This window comes from Phasianus colchicus, chromosome 1 (assembly GCF_987193195.1).
Source record: "Phasianus colchicus chromosome 1, bPhaCol1.hap1.1, whole genome shotgun sequence".
In the NCBI taxonomy this organism is placed as follows: domain Eukaryota; kingdom Metazoa; phylum Chordata; class Aves; order Galliformes; family Phasianidae; genus Phasianus; species Phasianus colchicus.
The window spans coordinates 94,492,776-94,512,898 of NC_143436.1; the positions used below are offsets into that span (position 1 = coordinate 94,492,776).

General features: G+C 44.8%; 1 protein-coding gene and 1 long non-coding RNA gene across 3 annotated transcripts; one reads left to right on the forward strand and one right to left on the reverse strand.

Annotated features, from left to right (window-relative positions):
• Positions 1 to 1,783: 1,783 nt before the first annotated feature.
• Positions 1,784 to 19,655, reverse strand: GJA5 (gap junction protein alpha 5). 2 transcript variants are annotated; one of them, XM_090120868.1, is made up of 2 exons: positions 19,525 to 19,655; positions 1,784 to 3,105 (listed from the first exon to the last, which is right to left on the reverse strand). In XM_090120868.1, exon 2 carries the CDS (start codon positions 3,050 to 3,052, stop codon positions 1,943 to 1,945), a length of 1,110 nt encoding a protein of 369 aa, XP_089976994.1. In that variant the 5' UTR covers positions 3,053 to 3,105; positions 19,525 to 19,655; the 3' UTR covers positions 1,784 to 1,942. The 2 variants fall into 2 exon arrangements, with proteins under 2 accessions (XP_089976994.1, XP_089977001.1); XM_090120875.1 differs by lacking the exon at positions 19,525 to 19,655 and adding an exon at positions 13,500 to 14,070.
• On the forward strand, positions 3,294 to 19,624 carry LOC116242099 (uncharacterized). The gene is made up of 6 exons (XR_016458718.1): positions 3,294 to 3,532; positions 4,703 to 4,792; positions 5,305 to 5,440; positions 18,968 to 19,182; positions 19,320 to 19,455; positions 19,537 to 19,624. It is a non-coding gene; the product is annotated as an uncharacterized LOC116242099 (long non-coding RNA).
• Positions 19,656 to 20,123: the final 468 nt, after the last annotated feature.

Genomic DNA, 20,123 nt, shown 5'->3' on the forward strand with positions numbered 1-20,123 from the left:
TGTTCTTTCTTGGTAGTGCAGGGGAGCTGGAGGGTTTTCTGCTAGCTAGTCAATCAATCATTTTCCAATGTTTATTATTTATCCCCCTGGCCAAGCTGTCCCCTCATTCCTGCCACTCTGGGCAATGGGAATTTGGGTGATCTCTGAGCAGCTGAGGCTGGCAGGCAGCCTGATAGATGCTAGCAGCTCATTCTCCAGCCATGTGAAAAGCAGAACACCAACAAGAAGAGATGGAGTTAGAACTTTATTAGGAGAAACCTAGGCACAATTGACTAAAATCACATGTTAAGAACACACAAGTCTTTTCAAGATTAAAAAATACATGTTTATAAGACACCTTACCAACAAAAAACATGGTTTTGCCCTTTCTGTATATGGGTACGTATGCACATGTACAGGGAACTGTACCAAAGCTAACTATGCAGGAGCAAGGTTCACAAACCTAGCAGCTCCTGGGAGAGGGAATGGCTCAGTCCCTGACAATCTGGTCCCAGGCCATTCACTCACACAGTCCAACACTGGGAAGCTGCAGCCCATGTCTGAAAGGGCAGTGCAGGGTAAACAACAGGCAGCAGCGTGGCTTTGGTTGGTCTCAGTATGTCAGCTCTGCAGTGAGAAAACATGTCCAGGGTGGAAGCTGCCTGCAGACCTCACCCACCATGCTCACTGTGCAGGGCTGGGCTTCAGCGGCTGCTCTGGGAGGTTACAGTGGTGAAAAGAAGTGGTCTGTGGGTGTTTCTTGTATTGTATGCACTAGCAGTAAAGATGAAGATGACCTGTTTGCAGAACAGAGATTTGCTGAGAGGACAAATATCACTGCTTGCAGTGGCTGACAGGTTTGAAAGAGCAGCCAGGAGCTCAGTGATGTGCAGGACCTAGTCAGGACTGTTGCTCCTTGCAAAAGATGCTGAAGTATTTTGGTAGGGTGGTAGAAAGAAAATACAGGCTGTACCTGTTCTGCAGATAAACAGAGGATGTTTTTCTCCCACGTTGGCAGCTGGTAGCACCCTTTCGACAGCATTCAGGTTGCTTGAAAGATGAGTTTAAAAGAGGGAAAAATCACTTTGTTTCCATGTGATAATTCCTCTTTCTTAAGCAGTTGGATATCTGTTCTCACAGGACAATCTCTATTTCTGTTAGTGGGTGCCTTGCTTATAATTGATGACAAGTATGTTGGGAACATTCCCTAGTCTTCATCAACCAGTCATCTGAGCGATATCCCAGGGCCATGAGGCCAGCTGCTCTGCTGACTTAGGAATGAGGAAGGGATTCCAAAGTTAGACATGAGGCAGCTGTGCTTGGGGGACCGTTGGCATCCATATCCATGGGGAAGAGTTTTATGCACAGTGTCAAAAATTCAAGTAGGATTTATTGTATAAGTAAACTGGATTAAAATATCTGGACTTAAGTGGAGAAGGGGAGGGGATTAAAAAGAGGAAGAGCGAAGGAAAAGAGGAAGTCTTTCTGAAAGTGTGTTTCTGATCCCTGCAGGTGAGAGGAACTTCAGCTCAGTGTAACTGCCCACTTTTTTTAGCCCACGTTGAACAGACATCAAAGAAGATACAAGAGGGTAGAGGTCCAGTCAATCTGCTGAACAGAGTGTCGCAGTGATGACTGCCTCACATTTGAAGCATCCAGGCAGCCTCAGGAGTGTGCCAGCCTGTGGCTAAGGTTGGTGAGTCCCCAGTCCCCTTGAGTCCCACGGGCTGAGAACCTCACATCTGGAGACTGGTGCCTCTCTTCAATCTCCAGCTATGTGTTGTCCAGGGGCTGCCCCTGCCTTAAGCTGTGAGAAGTGCTGTCTGAATTACGACAATGACATTCACTGAAAAGGAACAGGAGGACATTGAAATGGAGAGAGGTTTGTGGCAAGAGTCTGCAGTCTACTTTGCAGAAGTTTTTCTAAGCGCTGAGACCACTCCTCCTCCCTCCTGGAGACAGGTCACACAGACAAATCGTCTGACCTCGCCTTGCTGCTGGCACGGCTGGCCTTGCTGAAGCGGCGTTTCTCGTTGAAGTAGCTCTCAGGAAGGGCAGGTGCTGCACATTCACTGGCCACCTCTGGGCTTTCCATGTAGCTGGACTTCATGAAGGACCCTTCCCCAGCAGCATCCTCCTGGCTGTTGACCCTCTCAGTGGCAAAATTGGCTGTATTCTGCTGGGAGGCCATCTTGTTGCTGAAGGGGCTGATGAACTTTCCATTGGGACTTGCCAAACACTGATTAAAATCTGGAGGGGGAGTGTACATCTGGGCCCTTTCTACCTGTGGGGCGGACTCCAGCCTTCGAGGAGCTGTGCTAGGGCTGGGCTTGTAGGCACGGGAGCACCTCTCTTTGGCTTTCTTCCAGCCTAAGTGGTACAACTCAGCCAGGCTGAGGAACAGGGAGAGCACGGCCACAGCAAGCATGAAGATGATGAACACATTCTTCTCTGTGGGACGGGAAACGTAGCAGTTGACAGGGTGGGGGCAAGGTGCTCGCTGGCAGATATACAGGGTCTCCAGGAAGATCCCATACAAGATGTATTGTCCCACGATGAAGGCAACTTCCATGGCAGTGCGAATCAAAATACTGTAAACGTAGGTGTTCAGCAGACTGCCTCTGAGTATAATTTTGCCTCCTGATTCATCCCAGCAAGACAACTCAGTCTTCTCTGCCACGGGACACTTCTGCTGATAGTACGTGTCACCACTGTTTTTCATCTCCTGGGCCTCTCTTTCCGCCTCCTTCATCTTCCTCTTCTCCTCCATGCGCACCGTATGCATCGCGTGGCCCATATACACCAGGGATGGGGTGGAGACAAAGATGATCTGAAGGACCCAAAAGCGGACGTGGGAAATAGGGAAGGCCTTGTCGTAGCAGACGTTCTCACAGCCAGGCTGCTGGGTGTCGCACATGAAATCAGACTGCTCATCCCCCCAAGAGGACTCAGCTGCTGTACCAAGTACCAGCATCCGGAAGATGAACAGTACTGTCAACCAGACCTTCCCCACCACTGTGGAGTGCTTGTGGACCTCTTCAAGGAACTCTCCCAGGAAACTCCAGTCCCCCATTTCTGCTCACCAGGAGTGGGTAGAAGTCCTGAAGGCAGAATTGGAGACAGCCTCTGTGGGAGAAAATAGAAGAGAGTGATTCTAAGGTTAGGAAATGTCCAGCTAGGGCTGCATGGAGTGAATTAATTTATCTTGTATCAAAGGAAATGTTTTTATTTGACCTGATGTGATGAACAATGTGTTCGTGTTTGCTGAAGACTTTGTTTCATGTTCACTGAAGACAATGTGTGTTGTATGCCTTTTTTTTTTTTTTTTTAATTCAGTTACTGAAACAGAAAGGGACTTTCTTAGCATGATCCATCTGCAATCTGTAAATGAGCTACTGAAATTTTGAGGGTGAGCCAGATTTTTTCTTGCTTCAGAAAGTCATTTCACCACAGTCTGCATTCTGTGACCCCTGTGGACCGTGTAGTTAAAGCAGTATTCATCTGTCTGCAAACAGTACTTTGGAGATCCCTAAATGGATTGATCCTCTGGGAGGTAAGACTGGAACATACAGCTTGGTCTCAGCACTGCTTGGCCTCGTTCATATGTCACTTTTACATATCTGCACTGACACTTGGAATGTGAAGGCCTCTCAGACCTGGGCTTCATTTCTGAGCTTGGTGTCACTACTGAAAGAAATGAAGAATGTATGGAAAGCCTTCCTGTTCCCCACCTGCCTTTTGCCCTTAGGTTTTGCTTTGCTTTGGCAGTATGACTAGTTTTGACTGTTTCATTACAAGTTTGAACTGTTTTGGGATTTGTAGAGACTTCGAATTGCTGTGATAGTGTTGTAAACCTAACCTGCAGCCACAGTGCCATACCTGCCCAAGAGGGATCTGCTGCCCAGTCAGAATGGTGGATCTCATTCCTTCCTCTGAAGCCCTGAGACTATTCAAGTTATATAGAAAAAGAAAAAGAAGTTTTCCTGTAATGCTTCCCAGGGACCAGCAGTTCCTGGGAACTAGGATTTGGAAGGTGGTTGCTGGGAGGAGGAAAGGGCTGGTATTATGAGTCAGGATACTTCATATTTGTTTCTGACTCTGGCAGATTGTTTCTGGCCAAGTCACTTAACACCCTAGATAAAAAGAGAATGATAGGTTTAATCTGTCTTTTGTGGGGCTCTTATGTAATAATTTGGTCCAGTTAGGCTGACCATACATATCTTCCCAGGGCACTGAGAAGCTTTTCATTGTGCATGGGTTAGGTGCAAGGCTCTAAACAGTAAGCAGAATTACCTTGAAGATAATGCTCTCCCACAGTTCCTCTTTTTGAAAATAAGAGGAACTTATTTAATTTTTTTAATTAAATAAAAAAACCTTTTAAATAAATATATGCAAACTTAATAATCATGGTAATGAAATACTAAAAGTACTAGACAAGGTAAATCTCAAAGTTATAGGGACCAAAAGTGTTAATGCTCCTTTGTTTTCCCTTTTTCCATATTTAAGAACCAGTTATTTTTGCCATGCAAAGGCTGTGGAGAGTAGACACTTAAATGCTGAAAATTTACTGCAGTAATATTGTGTAGATATCCTGTGAGCAAAAGCTGGAGAGGATGGAGATATGATTGCTGAGGGAATGATACCCCTCCTCCAGCTATGTAACTGGTATAATTTGATGTAGCAATGCACACCGTGATTTACACCATTACTTGTCTGTGCACAGTGTCGGTCTGCAAGGATGGATGGGACGAAGATCAAAAGCTGAATCCTTAGCCTGCTGGTGCTACTGAGGGCTGCCCTGAGGATTTCCCAGGTAAGGAGATGAGAGGGGATCTCCTGCTGCCCCTCTGCCTGTTGGAAGCTGTGTGAGGAGGGAGAAAGAAGGGGCATGCAAGGAAGCCTAGGATGGGCTGTGGCTCTTCGCTGGTAGACGTACTGCAGTCATGTGAATATAGATCCTGGAGACTTCTGGGGTATGCTGAAGCTGTTTCATCTGCTGCCAGTCAAGAACCAGAGGAACAGCAACACAAAAAATCATTGTATCTTGCTAATCTGTCCCTGCTGGCACTGGTAAACTGAAAAATCAGAGGGCCTGTCTTCTCAAATGACTTTGCACCAAATGACTTTGCACCAAATGACTTTGCACCAAAAAACTTTGCACCAAAAAACTTTGGTACAGTTACTGCATTGGGGAAATTATCGTATGGCTTTGTTCTGTGAGCCCCAGGGAATTCAGTACAGACAGATAAATCAGGGGTGGGAGATGGGAGATATTTACAGAGAGTTGCATTGAATCCCAGAATCTCTTTCTTTTTTTTTTTGCAGATTGATGACAAGGCATCCCCTATTGAAGTCTTCTACACCTAGACACTGGCAGATATTAAAATCAATGTGTACAGAACGTGAACTTGGCAAACATGAGAGCAAGAGGAATCCAGAGATTAAAAATGACACTGGACATGTGAGTGACAGTGAACTGTTTGCACAATATCTTTCAAAAGGAGGTAAATCTGGATGACCAATGTTGGTAGCTTTGAGGCTTGGACTAGGTAGTAGGACCATTCCTTCTGTCATTCCCTTCTGGCTGCTCCCCTGCACAGGCCGCTTTGTGGAGGGGCTGCCCAAAGAGCAGAATGCCTCCTGTTGTTCCTGCTGCAGCCCCAGAGAGCCAGGGGGCTGCTACAAGGGGATAGGTGGACAGGAGAGAATGAGTGTTGGATATCAAGAGAAAGTAATTCCTTCTTAGTGTGGTGCTTTTGGCTTAGCTGTTTTTAGGTATTAGTGAGCTATTCTTGTGATGCCAGTCAAAGGACCCCTGACAACAACAGATGAAAGCATCTAGTTCTGTGCTGCCAGCAAGCAAAGAATTATTGTCACCTCCTGACAGCTTTTCCAGGCTATGCAGGACAGACTCTGACCTAGCTATTTTCCTCAGGGCTTTACTATTCTTGGGAATTTTCCATATAGTTCCCTTTCCTCATTCCCAGACTGATATCCCCAGATACTTCGACCTCTCAGCATGTGAACATCTGTAGATCTGATATTCCTACTTTGGACTTAATTGGACAAATCTCATCTCTCTCTGGTGTGACTCAGCGAAAAATACCTTTGTGTATCTTTGTGAGGTCCCAGCACCTGATAGCAGAGGCTGCCTGACAGCAGTCATGCATATTCATGCAGTGTCTTGGGCTGTGCTGTCGTGCACTTGGCTGGCAGCTTTCTGCTGGATCAACAAAGGAGTTGTGTGCGGCCGGGAGATCTTGGCAGCACGAAACGTGTATGTGACAAAGACCAGCATAGCCCAGCATAAACCCAGCGATGTGGCTGTCCTGCCTTAATCATCACCTGGAATGCAATTAAAGCTGGGAAAAAAACAAGTATCAAAACTGCAGACCAAGCATGGCATCCACCCAGCTCTGAGCCTTGTGACTGCCAAATTCCAAGATAAAAATACCCCAGCAGGACGGCACCTGCTAGTGTGCCAGGCTGGCTCGCCACCAAAGTATGGCTCTCCACTATCCTTTCCTTGTGCTACCTTTCTCTGTGAGAGGAGAAGTGTTCGTAGATCTCAGAGCAGTTTTGCCTCTCCTGTTCCTGATGCCACGTGCTGTGAATGGCAGCAGGCATTTTACATCTCTGCTTCTTGCTTTGGGCTGGGCTGGGCAGACTGAATGGAGCTGTGGAGAACCGCTAAGAAAACCACACCAAAGAGGCAAGAAAGCTATTCCTGCCCAATTTTCTTCTTTATGGGAGTCTGATTCCCCAGGAGTTGTTAGGAATCCACTGTTTCCCCCTCTTTTGTTGACAGGCAAGACTATCAGCGGTGATATAAATAGCTGGGCTCAACACTTCACACTAACTTTTCCCACAAGGAAGGTGACAGGAGGTCGACATCTCTGCGGGATGTTTCTAAAATAAAGTGGAGAGCCTGATTATAGTACCATTCTGCTCTCCCTCTCTAAGCCCATCTCTTTCCCTTGGCAAATCCCAGGCAGGCTCAGAGAGGCTGTAGAGAAGGGCTCCTTTGTGTGAGGGAAGTGTGATTCCTGGACAGGGAAGAAAGTAATGGATTCAAAGTCAATGCATTTTGCTCAAGGCCGTGCAGCAGGTCCCCCACACTGAGCTGATGAAGGCTTCAGTCCTGTTTAGTGGAGCATCCTGGCCAGCTGCGGCAAGGCCAGTGCCTAGGAGTTGCTTGGGGCTTGCCTTCCTCCAGCTCTGCCACTTCCTATCAGGTCCAGGCAATCTGGCACAGCAGATAAGTACTGCAGAGGCACACGGCAGAGGTCTTTTCCCTTGCATTAATAATTGTCAGGTTGCAGCCAGACCTGAGAGCTCCCAGCACTGTAAATTTGGCTGTTCACACCTGTAGACATTTAGAAAGAGGCTTCCAGCTCTGCGCTGCCAGGTAGTTAACCCAGATTTGCTTTACAGCTGTACAATTCACTTAGTGATCTCCAGCCCCCCATTAGCAGCAGTACAGTCTCTCTGCATCCCACTTAGGTGCAGAAATGCTCAAACTTCTTGTTCAAGGTCACTGTGTCACTGGAAGCATGGGGATAGAGGCTGTGACTTGCAAACCTATGGCCTTTTTTCTGTATAGCACTGCTTCTTAGACTTTTTGATAGTGACACAGCATTGCTTCTATAGCACTAGGATGTGTGCTTCTACAGACCACAGTCACAGGGCAAGTTGATGCCTATCTTGCTTGTGTCTCGAGACAATATTTTCTTGAACATTAGGTTGTCTGGGGCCCTGGACAGCCTAAACTAGTGGAGGGCAACTCTGCCCCCAGCAGGGGCGTTGAAACGACATGATCTTTGAAGTCCCTCCCAGCCCAAGCCATTCTATCGTTCTGCAATCTGAAATAAATTCCCATCATGGTGCTCTTTTGTAGCAGGGATGTCTGGCAGAACCAGAGTTGTGGTTTTCCAAGAAGTGACCATCTTGTTGTTGCAGCAGAGCCCACAGCCCTGGGTCAGTGTCCCAAAGGAAGCTGACTTTTCAGTGTACAAATACAGTGCTCCTTTGTTGTCGGGACCTGGTCAGGGAGCCTTGTAGGGGCACATGACTTACAACATTAAAAGAGGAATGAATTCAGAAATGCTCTCTCCATTGTGAGTCCGATGCTTTGAATTCCAGAGGCTTTTTAGAGCCTTGGGACGTAAACAATGCAATGGGATGTAAATCAATGCAGTGCTGAAGCCTACCTTAGTGTGTATCTTTTTGTTCAGTTAGCTGGCATTGGCTTTTTCATATATTTATATACAAGAGATGAGTAGTGACACATCAGGTATCATCATCCAAAGCTTACCAAAATTTCTTGGTGATGCATTGGCACAGGATGCCCAGGGGGGTGGTGGTGGAGTCACCATCCCTGGACGTGTTCCAGATACACACAGAGTGGCACTTGGGGACATTGTTAGTGGACATGGTGGTGGTGGGTTGGTGATCTGACTAGATGACCTTAGCGATCATTTCCAACCTTTCTGATTCTATGGTTCTACGAAACCTCATCCTTATGGCCTTATATGTATGTACATGTGTTTATGACAAATTTCTGCCTGAAATAGGACAGTTTTTTTAGCCTAAGTGGTTACTCTGATCTGTGCATGGATCTGAACTGATAGGTTCATGTCTCTTTCTGCTTACAAAAATAAAAGGAAATCTGACATATTTGTTTGGGTTCCTTTCTAGTTCCTTGGGTTCTGAATCCTGTCCTGAATAAGCAGCAAGGACAGTGACTTTGACTCCCGTGCTCATATCTCACAGGAGAGGCTCTGTGTTAGCACCCCTGTCCCAGCAGACAGCCATCCTGTGCTTCTCATCTCTCTGTTCATCCTGAGTTCACTGCAGATTCTGAAGGGATCGTGCTGATACCCAGACCATTGCCCAGCTTGCAGTTGCAGACAGCTTGTTATTCCTAATGAGGTGTGCCTTTCCCCTCCTCTCCAAATGTGGAAAATCTCAGAGTTCACAAAAAAGAGAGTGGGTGAGGAGATAAGGGAGCTGAATGACCTGTCACCTCCTGACGCACATGGGCACAGAGGGAGCTCACTCAACACTTCCAAGTGCATACATCAGGGATGTGTTATACACACAGATGACAGTATTATGTGGAATATTTTCATCTGAAGTGATGGTGGAAACTGCAGACTCGCTGTTTGCTGAACAGTTATTGCTTGTCTGTACAGGATTTGTAATGTTCTTGGTTTTGTTTTCTTTTTCTTGTCTGTAGTCAAATTGTGCTCATATGTAACCTAGGCATTAGGGCCAAACTGCCCCATGCAGACATAGGAAGCTAAAATCAGAGAAGACCTTAAACTCATCTGGGTCCAGCTGAGGAATGAATTTGTCCCTCTGCGTTTGAACGCCTGCTTGAAATAGTTACGTGGTAGTGGCATCCAGGCTTATACTTAGCATGCAGGGAGCACCCTCTCATTCTCTTGGGATTCTCTCTGTGCCTTGCAAATGCCAGCCCTTAGCCAAACAAATGTAATAGAACTGGACTTGGGATAAGCTAGATAAAGGCGCAGATATGCTTTTTGCTAGAAAAAAAACACACAATTCTCTCTGATGTAAACGCTACAAACAGGCTGATGGCTATTAGTCCTTATTCCTTAACCAATATGTTGAAGAGCATCCATTTTGGAATTACAGAGCTTGGTGTTCTTGACAGTTTATTTATCTCAGCAGGGAGAAGCTAATCTAGATGTATTTGCAACTGATACTAAATTGGGCAGTGCTGTGTACCAGAGAGGGGAGAGCCAAACAAGGCAGAGCGAGCTGTGGAGGGCAGAAACATATTGACAAATGTGGGGATTGCCGTAGTAAAGAAGTTCCTGAGCTCTGCTGACAGAAACTGTTTATGTGCCTTGCGTTGTCTGTGGAGGAGGCTGGTGTAAGGAGATCTGGAGGTGATGGTAAGCAAAAGTTTGACCTGGTATAGTGGTAAAAAAACAGCCCATGTGAGTTTAGGCTGTTTCACAGACTGCATGAGATGCAACTCAGAGCAGCGTTGGAGTAAAACAGACTGTAGAGGTAATGGGAAAAGGAAAGGGCTCATTGTTCAGACTTAGCGCATCCATTCTTCATCCTTCTGCCTACCCCTTCGCTCCTCTGGACCCTTGCCTCAGCTGTTTGGCTCTTTTGATTACTTACTCTCTACGGCACTCAGGTTGCTAGTGCTTTCTGCTTTAACATGGGGAATTTTTCAGCAGCTGTCTATTGCCCACTTAGTTTTACCTCATCAAATCACATTTCTTCTTTCTGTCCAAAGAACCATAGGATTCTCTTCACACCCCAGCATCATTGCCGTAGCTTTGCCTCCAAGTGTTTTGTTTCTCATTCAGAGCAGAATATGGGTGTAGCTTGTGAGTGGGTTATTTTATATACTCAGGATATGTGCATGTATCTACATATATATACCCTTTTAACAAAAACTAATATTAAATTTTCAAAACCAAGCAGCAGAGAGTAATCAAGTAGTTACTTTTCTAAGTAATCTTAATTCAATCTCTTTGTGCCTGTGCCTTATAGCTATGAGCCTTTAACCACATCCTGACATTGTCACCTCATTCTTTGTACAGGATGCCTGCCTCATTCTGTGCCAGCCTGGCTGGGGCTTTCTTGTACAGCAGCTATTCAATGTTTTGTTTTCTCCTTATTGTTCAGTGGGTGGCCTGTGCCTCATTTACTGTACATTATTCAAGTCCGATTCAAAAGACAGAATTATTCGTTTCCTCATGGGTTTTCCTACAACTTTCATCCCAACAGTACCTGATTGCTTCACTGTTATTTCTTTACTTATTTTTGTTACTATTTGGAGATGTGGAGATGGTATTATATCAACTTTACAACAGTCAGAGATTAAGATAAAAAATGTTCATTACTTTCAGAAGCTGATTGGAGACGTTGCTAATCTGTTTTTTTTCCCCCCTCCATGTTCTCAGACCTATATAATGTATGTTTGACACACAGCTCTCTTTGGTTAGCAGTGGAGCAGGAACATTTATCAGTTCCACCTGTTAGACCGCATCTAAAAGGCACCACTGGGGGACCATTTGTGAACAAATCTGGATTGAGTGATTTTCCTCATCATGGCACAGGACACTGGAATAAATAGCAAGAATAAAACCCAGTCTTCTTGAATAGCTTTATGTGTTTTTAAACTGGAGACAGTTTTTCTCCCATGCCTCTATTCTCTCCCTTTTTCACCTTGGGGCTCTGGAATACCCTGGCTGGACTGCTATTTCTGTGGTCACTCTGTGCCCAGACAAAGGCATCTGCTGGCTTTTCCACTTCGAAGGGAGAAGAGCTTCGTACAGAAATTCTCAACCATTCTCAAGATATGTCCATCATGACAAAGGTAATGAAGAGAGAAGGAAATGTAAGTGTAAAACTCTTAGTTCTTACATTAAAAAACCACCGACCCCTCTTGGAAAATACACTGGAGAGACTTAAGAGGCATGCATCTCTGTGTTCATTTTGTGCTGCATAGCATGAATATTTCTTTGTTTCGGCTGGCCTGTTAGTGCACTGCTTAGAGAGATCTCTCTGTTGCTTATCAATAGCCATAAAATTGATTTATTTTTCTCTTTATGAATTCTTAGCTTGAAGATTGAAGTTTCTCTGGTGCCCCCTGGGAGCTATTTCTAATTTTAAGTCTCTGTCCTCGTGCTTCATACAGAAGCACCCGAGGTGCGGAGCAGTCTCTGAAATCTGCTCCCTAATGACCTGGAATAGAGCTGAATTACTCATTCCTTCAATGCTTTGAGATAAGTCAGAAAACAAGGACAAACGTGCAGAATGAGTGAAATCTGTCTGAAGGTCAAAAAGAGAAAAGAGGCTGGGTAGGAAGTTCTGTATCTTCTGGCAAGATTTAAATTTTTCATGTGGAAATCCAAAATAGTAAAGAATTGCGATAATATATTCTGTTGAGTGGAAAAGCAAAAACAAATCCCAAATACTTACAGTAGCAGGAATACTTAACATAGTTCCCAAGCAACCAGATTCTGATGAGTATTTTAAACCCTGAACCCTCAGGAATTCTCCTAAACTATTGTTTTGCTCTCAAGGAAAGAGGAAAGAAAGTCAGAAAGATTTTGTTTTCTTCTCAGAGTAGATTTTTAAAAGACTAGCTGATGCAGAAATGTTTGGCTTCTAGCACAAACACAGCAAGGATGTGAGAATTCTGAATAACAGTTTAACTCACTCCTAGCTGCACACAAATATGCAGACACATATCCCATGTGTTAAGTTCTTTAGCCTTAAGGAAAGGATCGTATAAGCAGCAGGAAAAACTTTTCACATATACTGCTTCACCGAGATTTTAGCATGGAGGAAGACTTCAACAATTAAGGCTGATTTAGCCTGTTAGGTTTGTTGTTGTTGTTGTTGTTGTTGCTTTTTTTTTGTCTAAAGTTTATCCAGAAATTCTGTTTACATCATCATCCTCTGACGGGTTTGTGTAGTATTTCTGGGACAGAGGTATTGCCTCAGTTTACTCGAGCTGTTAAAACCAGAATGGCACAAAAACTCATTCATCAGATGCTACAAATGACGAGTAGCATGACCCTTTGGGAAATGAAAGGGGCTACTGAAGAAACTGTGCTGGATTAGAGGTGGCAATTATCAGATAACCTTTGCATTCAGTCATTGCTTCTTTCCAGATGGATCTATAAAGGTACTGTATTTTCAAGCTAGGCTGTTTGAAACATGCAAGAGATGTTAAATTATAGAAGTGTAATAGGATAATTATTCAAAATGCAAGGGGAAAAAAGTTTGGAAGGCAAATAAAAAGAGGAACCTGCTAGTGGGAGTGTTTGTCCCCTAGGTCTGTGTGCCTCTTTACTGAGGCTGCTCTCAGCACTGTTGGGATGGAGAAGAAAACCCCGCGGTGCGTGCTGTACATATGACTGGGGGACATTAGCAAGATACTTTCCTATACTTGACGTGCAGTCCCAGAGTCCATGTCACAAACTGGCCAGGACAGAATATTCTCAAGGAAAAGAAGCTGCAACATTTCAAACTATTCTGTGTGCTCTGGAACATAGGCAGCTCAAGCAGACACTTGATAAAGCACTTATGTCCTGGTAGCTTCTCACAGGTGAGATTTCCCTTCATCATGCTCCCTAAAGCAGCCTGACAGTGTGCTGAAACAGGATCTAGGAGAAACTGCAGTTTGCACATTACAATGTCTGAGGGTACTTGGAGCTTTTATCCTGCCTTCCTGTACACTGAAATCTGTTGGGATCCACATGCACTGTAAGGAGGCTCTTCTGTGAGTGCCCATGGCAAAAGCAGTGTGATTTTTTAAATGCTCCAAGCCCACCTTGTTACTAGGGAATGTTTTGGAAACAAATGGGAAGAAAATACAGAATTCTGAAGTTATTTTTGGCTGTCCTTCTTTTCTGCCTCACCAAGTCCATCTCTCCCCTCTTACTATTTTACCCTGTAGTCTAACATTCTGCTCTCCCTTTTGATGCTTCTTCAGTTATTTACCCCTCATGGTTACTTACCTGATTTCCAGCGTCTTTTCTTCTGCCTCCTTTCCTTGCTTTAGCACTTTTCCTTCCTGTAATTGAGTTGAATCCTTCGTTCTTCTCAGTCACTTGGTTTTATTCCTTTGGTATGGTTCTCTCTCTCTCTTCCCCTCTTTTTTCTCCACCCCCTTTCCATGTCACTTTCTGTCTTCCCCACCGCCTCTCTGCCTTTCCCCTTCTTTCTTCACCTACTTTTCTTGTCTCTCCCACAACCTCCAACTTAATCTTTCTATTTTCAAACCTAGTTTCCTGTTGTTTTTCCTTTAAAGACCATGGGTTTTAATCCTCCCTCTCCATTCTCAGCCTCTCCCTGTGCCACCCTCCCCATAGTGACTGGATGCACTCACTGCTGCCTTCTCCCTGTCCCTTCCAGTTGCTGCTGCCACTGCTCTTTACACCTCCTCCCCCAGATAACACGCCATGGTCTAAGTCTTCCTTAAATGAAAAGAGATGGGATTGCCCCACAGCTACCCCAGCTAGAACCTGAGAAGGCTCTTCTGCACAGGATGTCAATGAAGGATTTTTTTTTTTTTGACTTGTTCAGGATTAAGCAAAGCAGAATTTATGAGGAGTGGGGTCCTGCACCTCTCCAAGTAAGGAGCTGGAGCATAGCTGCTGCCTTGAACCACAGGGCACTTAGTGCCTCCCAGAAAGGAAGCAGGTGACCTTAAAGATACATATAGAACAATCTGCCCATCAGGTGCGGTGGTTTTTGACAACCTTCCACATTCCTATACATGCACACACACACTCTGACGTGTGAGCATTTGGGCTTTTCTTAGAAATACTTTTGGCACACTGAGATCTTACATTTTATGTACATGTCAAATTGAGCTTCTGAATCCTGTACATTGGGCCAAGAGATGAGGCTGAATTAGAAATACCTTCTGGCTTTGATAAAGGCTGATCTGAAAGAATCAGTGTCAGGAGACACAAAGCTGAGAAGGCTTTTGCTATGCATAGGCTTTGGCTGGTGTTCCTCTAGCAGCCCTTCCTGTGTTAGGTATCTCCCATCCAGAACATAACTCCCCAGCTGTCTCTGTACAGCAGCTAGTGTAGATCATGAAACAAAGGTAGCTCTGAGAGTAAGCCACAGGACTGACAACTCTTCTAATCTAATCCCTATTCTCCTGCTATTTTAGTACCCCTTAATTCAGAAGATTGGAGGCCAGGCTACATAGGGATAGAGCTGTGCAGAAGCTACTCTGGATTCATGCCCTATGTGGGCACTCTCATCCTGAAGCTAGAAATGCACCTCCTTTTCAGGAGGGTAAATCTCCCTCCTGCTATAACCTCACTGATGACTATTGCAGGACGTGCAGTACGTTTCCATAACAGTTCAGTAAACTGATATCGAGAAACCAATAACCATTTGCCACTGCATTTCTAACTTTATTGAAGGGTCTCCTATGACTTCAAAGAAAACAAGAATATTTCTGGAGTTCATTTTCTCTCTCCTGCATAACAGTATTATGCCTGTGATTATCCCATTGATTTTATGCCAGTGGAGTTGTCAAACATGTCATCATAGAGATGTCCAAAACAGGTATTAGTAATACAGCTCTCCTTGTAGATGGCTTTGGGCTTGTCAGGTAATTCTCACATGCATTTCCTGTGAGCAAGCTGTCTGAAATGCAACATATGCTCCCTTCACACTTTGTTGTGAACTCAGGAGAGTCAGATCTGATTTTTCTTTATCATTCCTTTGTATTTCTTACCTGAGCATTGTTTCAGTGTGGCATGCTGTTTCCCCTACAATCAAACAATTATGCTGTAGTTCTATTGATGAATACAAGGAGAAGGTTTCTGTCAAATACACACATTGTGCACATGATGTGACTGTTACGAGCTCTTCTTTTTCCTTTCCTTTCCTTTCCTTTCCTTTCCTTTCCTTTCCTTTCCTTTCCTTTCCTTTCCTTTCCTTTCCTTTCCTTTCCTTTCCTTTCCTTTCCTTTCCTTTCCTTTCCTTTCCTTTCCTTTCCTTTCCTTTCCTTTCCTTTCCTTTCCTTTCCTTTCCTTTCCTTTCCTTTCCTTTCCTTTCCTTTCCTTTCCTTTCCTTTCCTTTCCTTTCCTTTCCTTTCCTTTCCTTTCCTTTCCTTTCCTTTCCTTTCCTTTCCTTTCCTTTCCTTTCCTTTCCTTTCCTTTCCTTCTTTTTGTGATGGTGGGATCTGTTTGAATTTGGATGCACAGAAGGGAAATGGGTGAAGGCCATGTAGGATGCAAAAGACAGGAGAATGGAGGTGTTGTATGGATACCTCTGCCAGACTCTCAGTGTGCCCTTCCTCTTCTATTGCCACCTCTTTTGAGGAAAACAGAGGCAGCTTCTCCAGCTCCACTGGTGAGCTGGGAAGAAGGATTTTCCTCCCTTCCCCAAGCAACTGCAATCCAAAACTTTTATGGCTTGAATGAGGAGATCAAGTGGGAGAGAATATTCCCCTAGATAGTGGGAATTAGATGAACAGCTGATAGTTGTCCTGTGCAGCTTGCAAATCTCAGCAATTTGTAGTGCTGTAGAACACATTTTGCAGGAAAGGAAAATATAGGAGGTAAGGGAAAAATAGAACATGTGCCATCTTTTGATCAAAGGTAACTGGCTTTTTGGGGGTAAGATTTCTGATCTTCTTGATAAAAGGAACATAACAGACTGTATCTACCTAGTCTTCAGTGAGGCACAAGATATGCTGTGCCAGAAAAAAACAAATTAATGCAAAAGATTCAGCTGAAGAAGGCAGGGATTATTAGGGAAATCCTCAAGAGAGCAATAGACTGATGGGATTGAAACACCATTTCCCTAACAGGCTGAAGGGGAGTTATCTGTGAGACTGATCAAAAATTGTACTTAGAACTGATCTTTCTAAATGTTTGTGTTAATTACCTTGGCACCAAAAGTAGAAATGCTACTGAAATCTGCTGACGTAGGAAAGCTGGGAGGTATTGTTGGGGCAAAGATGGATTCCAGCACCAGGAGATCTGAGGGCTCTTTATGAATGGAGTGACTGAGGTGAGGTTTAAATTGGAAAATACAAAATTACACACGCTCCAGGACCTTGCTGCTGAGAGAGTAAGGAAAATTAGCATTTGGAAGTTCCTAGCTGGCATGGCAGAGAAGGGGAAAGTCCTGGGTGAAGGTCACCAGCGGAAGAACCAGTGACGGGATGTGCAGGTGAAAATGGCAGGTGAGCTCCCAGGACACAGCAGTATTTCCACTTGCAGCAATTAAGATTAATGTCATCCCAGAGGATGTGAGACCCCCACCAGAGCAGTGTGTGCAGTGCTTGCCCATGTTCAAGAAAGACGTTCCGCTTGGAACAGGTGCAAAGAAAGGCATCAGGGTGATCAGAGGAACGGAAAAGTGTCTCTCAGCCAACAGTGTGTTTACTTAATCAGTCACAGAAGTGACTGCAAACAGATATTTGAGCTGATTTGAAAATAGATGAGAGAAAAGTACAAGCTTTCCTACATTCATTATTTCGCACTGAACTTCATGCTACTGCAACTACCTGAAGTAATTAAAACACAGCATGACGTGCCTGCAGGGCGAATACTACAAGGGAGCTTGGTTACATAGTCTGGCAGAACAAACGTTAAGAGAGGAGAGATTTGCTGCCTATAAATATTTCTCAGAGATGGGGGTTGGGCGAGTAAGTGCTAGGGAGAGAGAAGAGCTACATACACTAAAGGACAATGTGGCATAAGAATAAATAGATATAAATTGGCCATGAATGAATTTAGGTTGGAAATCAGAAGGTTTCTAAGCAACAGGGCAGAGAAGGAGGTGCTGGAACAGCATTCTAGTAACAGAAGTGAGGGCGGAAACCTAATGAGATTTAGGATAGAGCTTAGTAAGTTTAGAAAAGGCCATTTGTTTTGTACTTGCCTGTTACTCAAAGGGATTGAAGCTGATAAGCCAAGAGGTCCCTTTTTCATTCTATTTCCCACACTTCCCTTATTGCCTTATCAGAGCTGCTCCTTTTCATGCAGAAGCCAGGTAAATCCTGCACAGCGTTTCAGCGTGATGAGTTTTTCAGCATTGATCCCATGGCTATTTAATGGAGTATTCATTCTGTGTCAGGGATTTAAACAAACAACGAGAGCAAGCCGACACAATGCATGGAGAAGGTCTGTAAACATGCAGTAATATACATGAGAGCTCAGATAGGAAAGAGCTTTTTCACATAAAGCAGATGCTTTTGCAGCATCTGGCTTTGCTGAAAAGCTGTTTCAAATGTGGGTAAACATTCTCCTGAGATTTGAGAACTTCAAGAGATTGCCTGAAAGTAAAATATCTTGTTCTGTCCTGCTGTTACAGAGCGCTTTGTGCCTGGGGAAATATCAGATTCACTGCCCTGGGAAATTTCGGACACCTCTCTGTCACCACCAATGGTTGCGAGAGAAAATTCTTGTAGTTATGTTATCTCCCATGCCTGGCCAGCATTGCAGTTACTCTGTTTCTTTATATTGTCACATGCTGGACGGACACAGCTAAGTACCCTCTCTCAAGTGCCTGTGGATGCTACCTTCCTGGTGAAGCTTTTTATCCAAAATCCCCTGGCGTGGGTATGATTGAAAGAGAAGGAGAGAGAAAGAAGTTCTCAGTTATCGATTAGACCTCTGGAGACAGCTTGAAAGCATCTTCCAGCAAAAGGCAAATTCCCAAAGACGGGCCTGGCCTAAGGGAGCAGGAGCAGCATGTAATGATAGGTCTCCAAATGACAGGGGATGGTTTTATAGTTGCTATTCCTCCCTTATATATGTCATTATATATGGACGTTTTCCCCTCGATTTCTTTCCAGCCTGGGTTCATGTGGCAAGCTTTTTGTAGTGAAGAGGCTGCAGAGGTGGCCCCTGTGAGCAGAGCACAGTGCTGCCCCACGTCAGAGCAAAGCAGCTCCAGCTGCTCCAACAGAGACACGCTGCTGCCAGAGCAGAGCCATTGAGCGATGCTGGGTGTGCTCTGGGAGACAGGAGTTAAGGAAGGGAAAATCTGCTGTGCAACAGCAGCTGGGAGAGAGGGGTGAGAGATGTGAGAGGAGCAGCCCTGCAGGTAACGAGGTCAGTGCAGGAGGAGGGCAGAAGATACTCCAGGTGCACAGCAGCAGCTCCCTGCAGCAGGGGAGGTCCTGGTGGAGCCAGGAGGTCTGGGGAAGTGTAAGTGGTGACCATGAAGGAACAGCAGACATGAAGGACTACAAAGTGACTGCAGCCCCTATTCCCCTATACTGCTCACAAAGAGGAAATAGACAAGCGTGAATGGGGTCAAAGTGTGATTATAGTTTGCTATTATCTTCTTACTACTCTAGTTTAATATTAATAAGCAATAGATCATATTAATCTCCCTACGCCAGTCTGTTTTGCTCATTATGGCAACTAGCGAGCAGTCTCCCTGTCCTTATTTCAACTCATGAGCTCTTTTTCATTGTATTTTCTTCCCTTTATCTTTTGAGGAAGCGGAAGGAGAGAGGAGTTTGGTGGAGTCGAGCTGCCTATCAGCATGAAACCACCACACAGCTCAGAGTACCAGAATGAGAAAAGAGGAAACAAGAAACAACAAGGTGTGAAATGTTACTGTGTGCCAGCATCACCTGCCAATGACGTTTTCAGCAGGAAAAACTGGAAGAGGACCTCATCTCCCTAAGAAGAAATGACCATCTATCCCAAAGTAAATGCTTAGTTGTCCTCTTTGTGTTACTGGAAATCAAACAGTGCTTCCACCTCCTAACTCTGCAGCATATCTCAGTAGTTGAGAAGTGCTTTGCAAATAATAACGCAATAATAAACACTGTCCTTGCTCTACAGGTGGAGGAACCAAACCATGGGGATCCTAAAAGATTTGTCCAAGGGATGAACAAGCAAGAAATCCTCACCTACCCAGCCACCAGATATTCACGTTGTCCTGTAAATTTCCACCTAGATGAACTGCTGCTTCACACAAGTATAGTATACATGCATATGTACATAAATATGTTTCACAAAGTGAGAAGAAAAGAAAGAACAGAGTTACCTCTTTTTGCAGAGCCTGCACAGGTAGAGGGAGGAGCAGGTGGCTGACTGAAGTGTTTGCTTCAGTACAGCCCCTCTATCTCACTGGAGCCCACCTCTCTGTCCCCGTTTGGCTCCCAGAAGAGATCCGTGTCTGACGGAGGACACTTGGGGCAGGTGAGCACACCCCAGTCCACTCCCTGGAACTCAGCCTCCCGCTGTGGTCTGACACGGGCTCACTGGCCGGATATTCCCTCCAGCCTGAAGGACCAATGCTGGAGGAGACTGGCTCCCGAGCTGTTCCTGACATGCACTGGCAGCTGTCTGCCTGTCGTTCTTTTAAAGAGTCTTCGTGGATCAGGATAAAAATGTGATCTTACGCAGGCGGCATTGTAAGCACAACTTGGCTCAAGTTCAGCTCTTCCTCTGGCTCCCAGCTACTCTATTTTTAATGAAGGAATTTGAGGCTATCAGAAAGGAAGTCAAATTGTTTTAGGAAAACAATAGAAAAGCAACTTAAAGTTTATTAGCTTCCTGCCCAGGGCCTGGGACCAACTTGTCAAACTTATTAGAGTGATGGCAGAGCTATTTGTTGAAAAGGGCCAGCGACAAGACTCACAA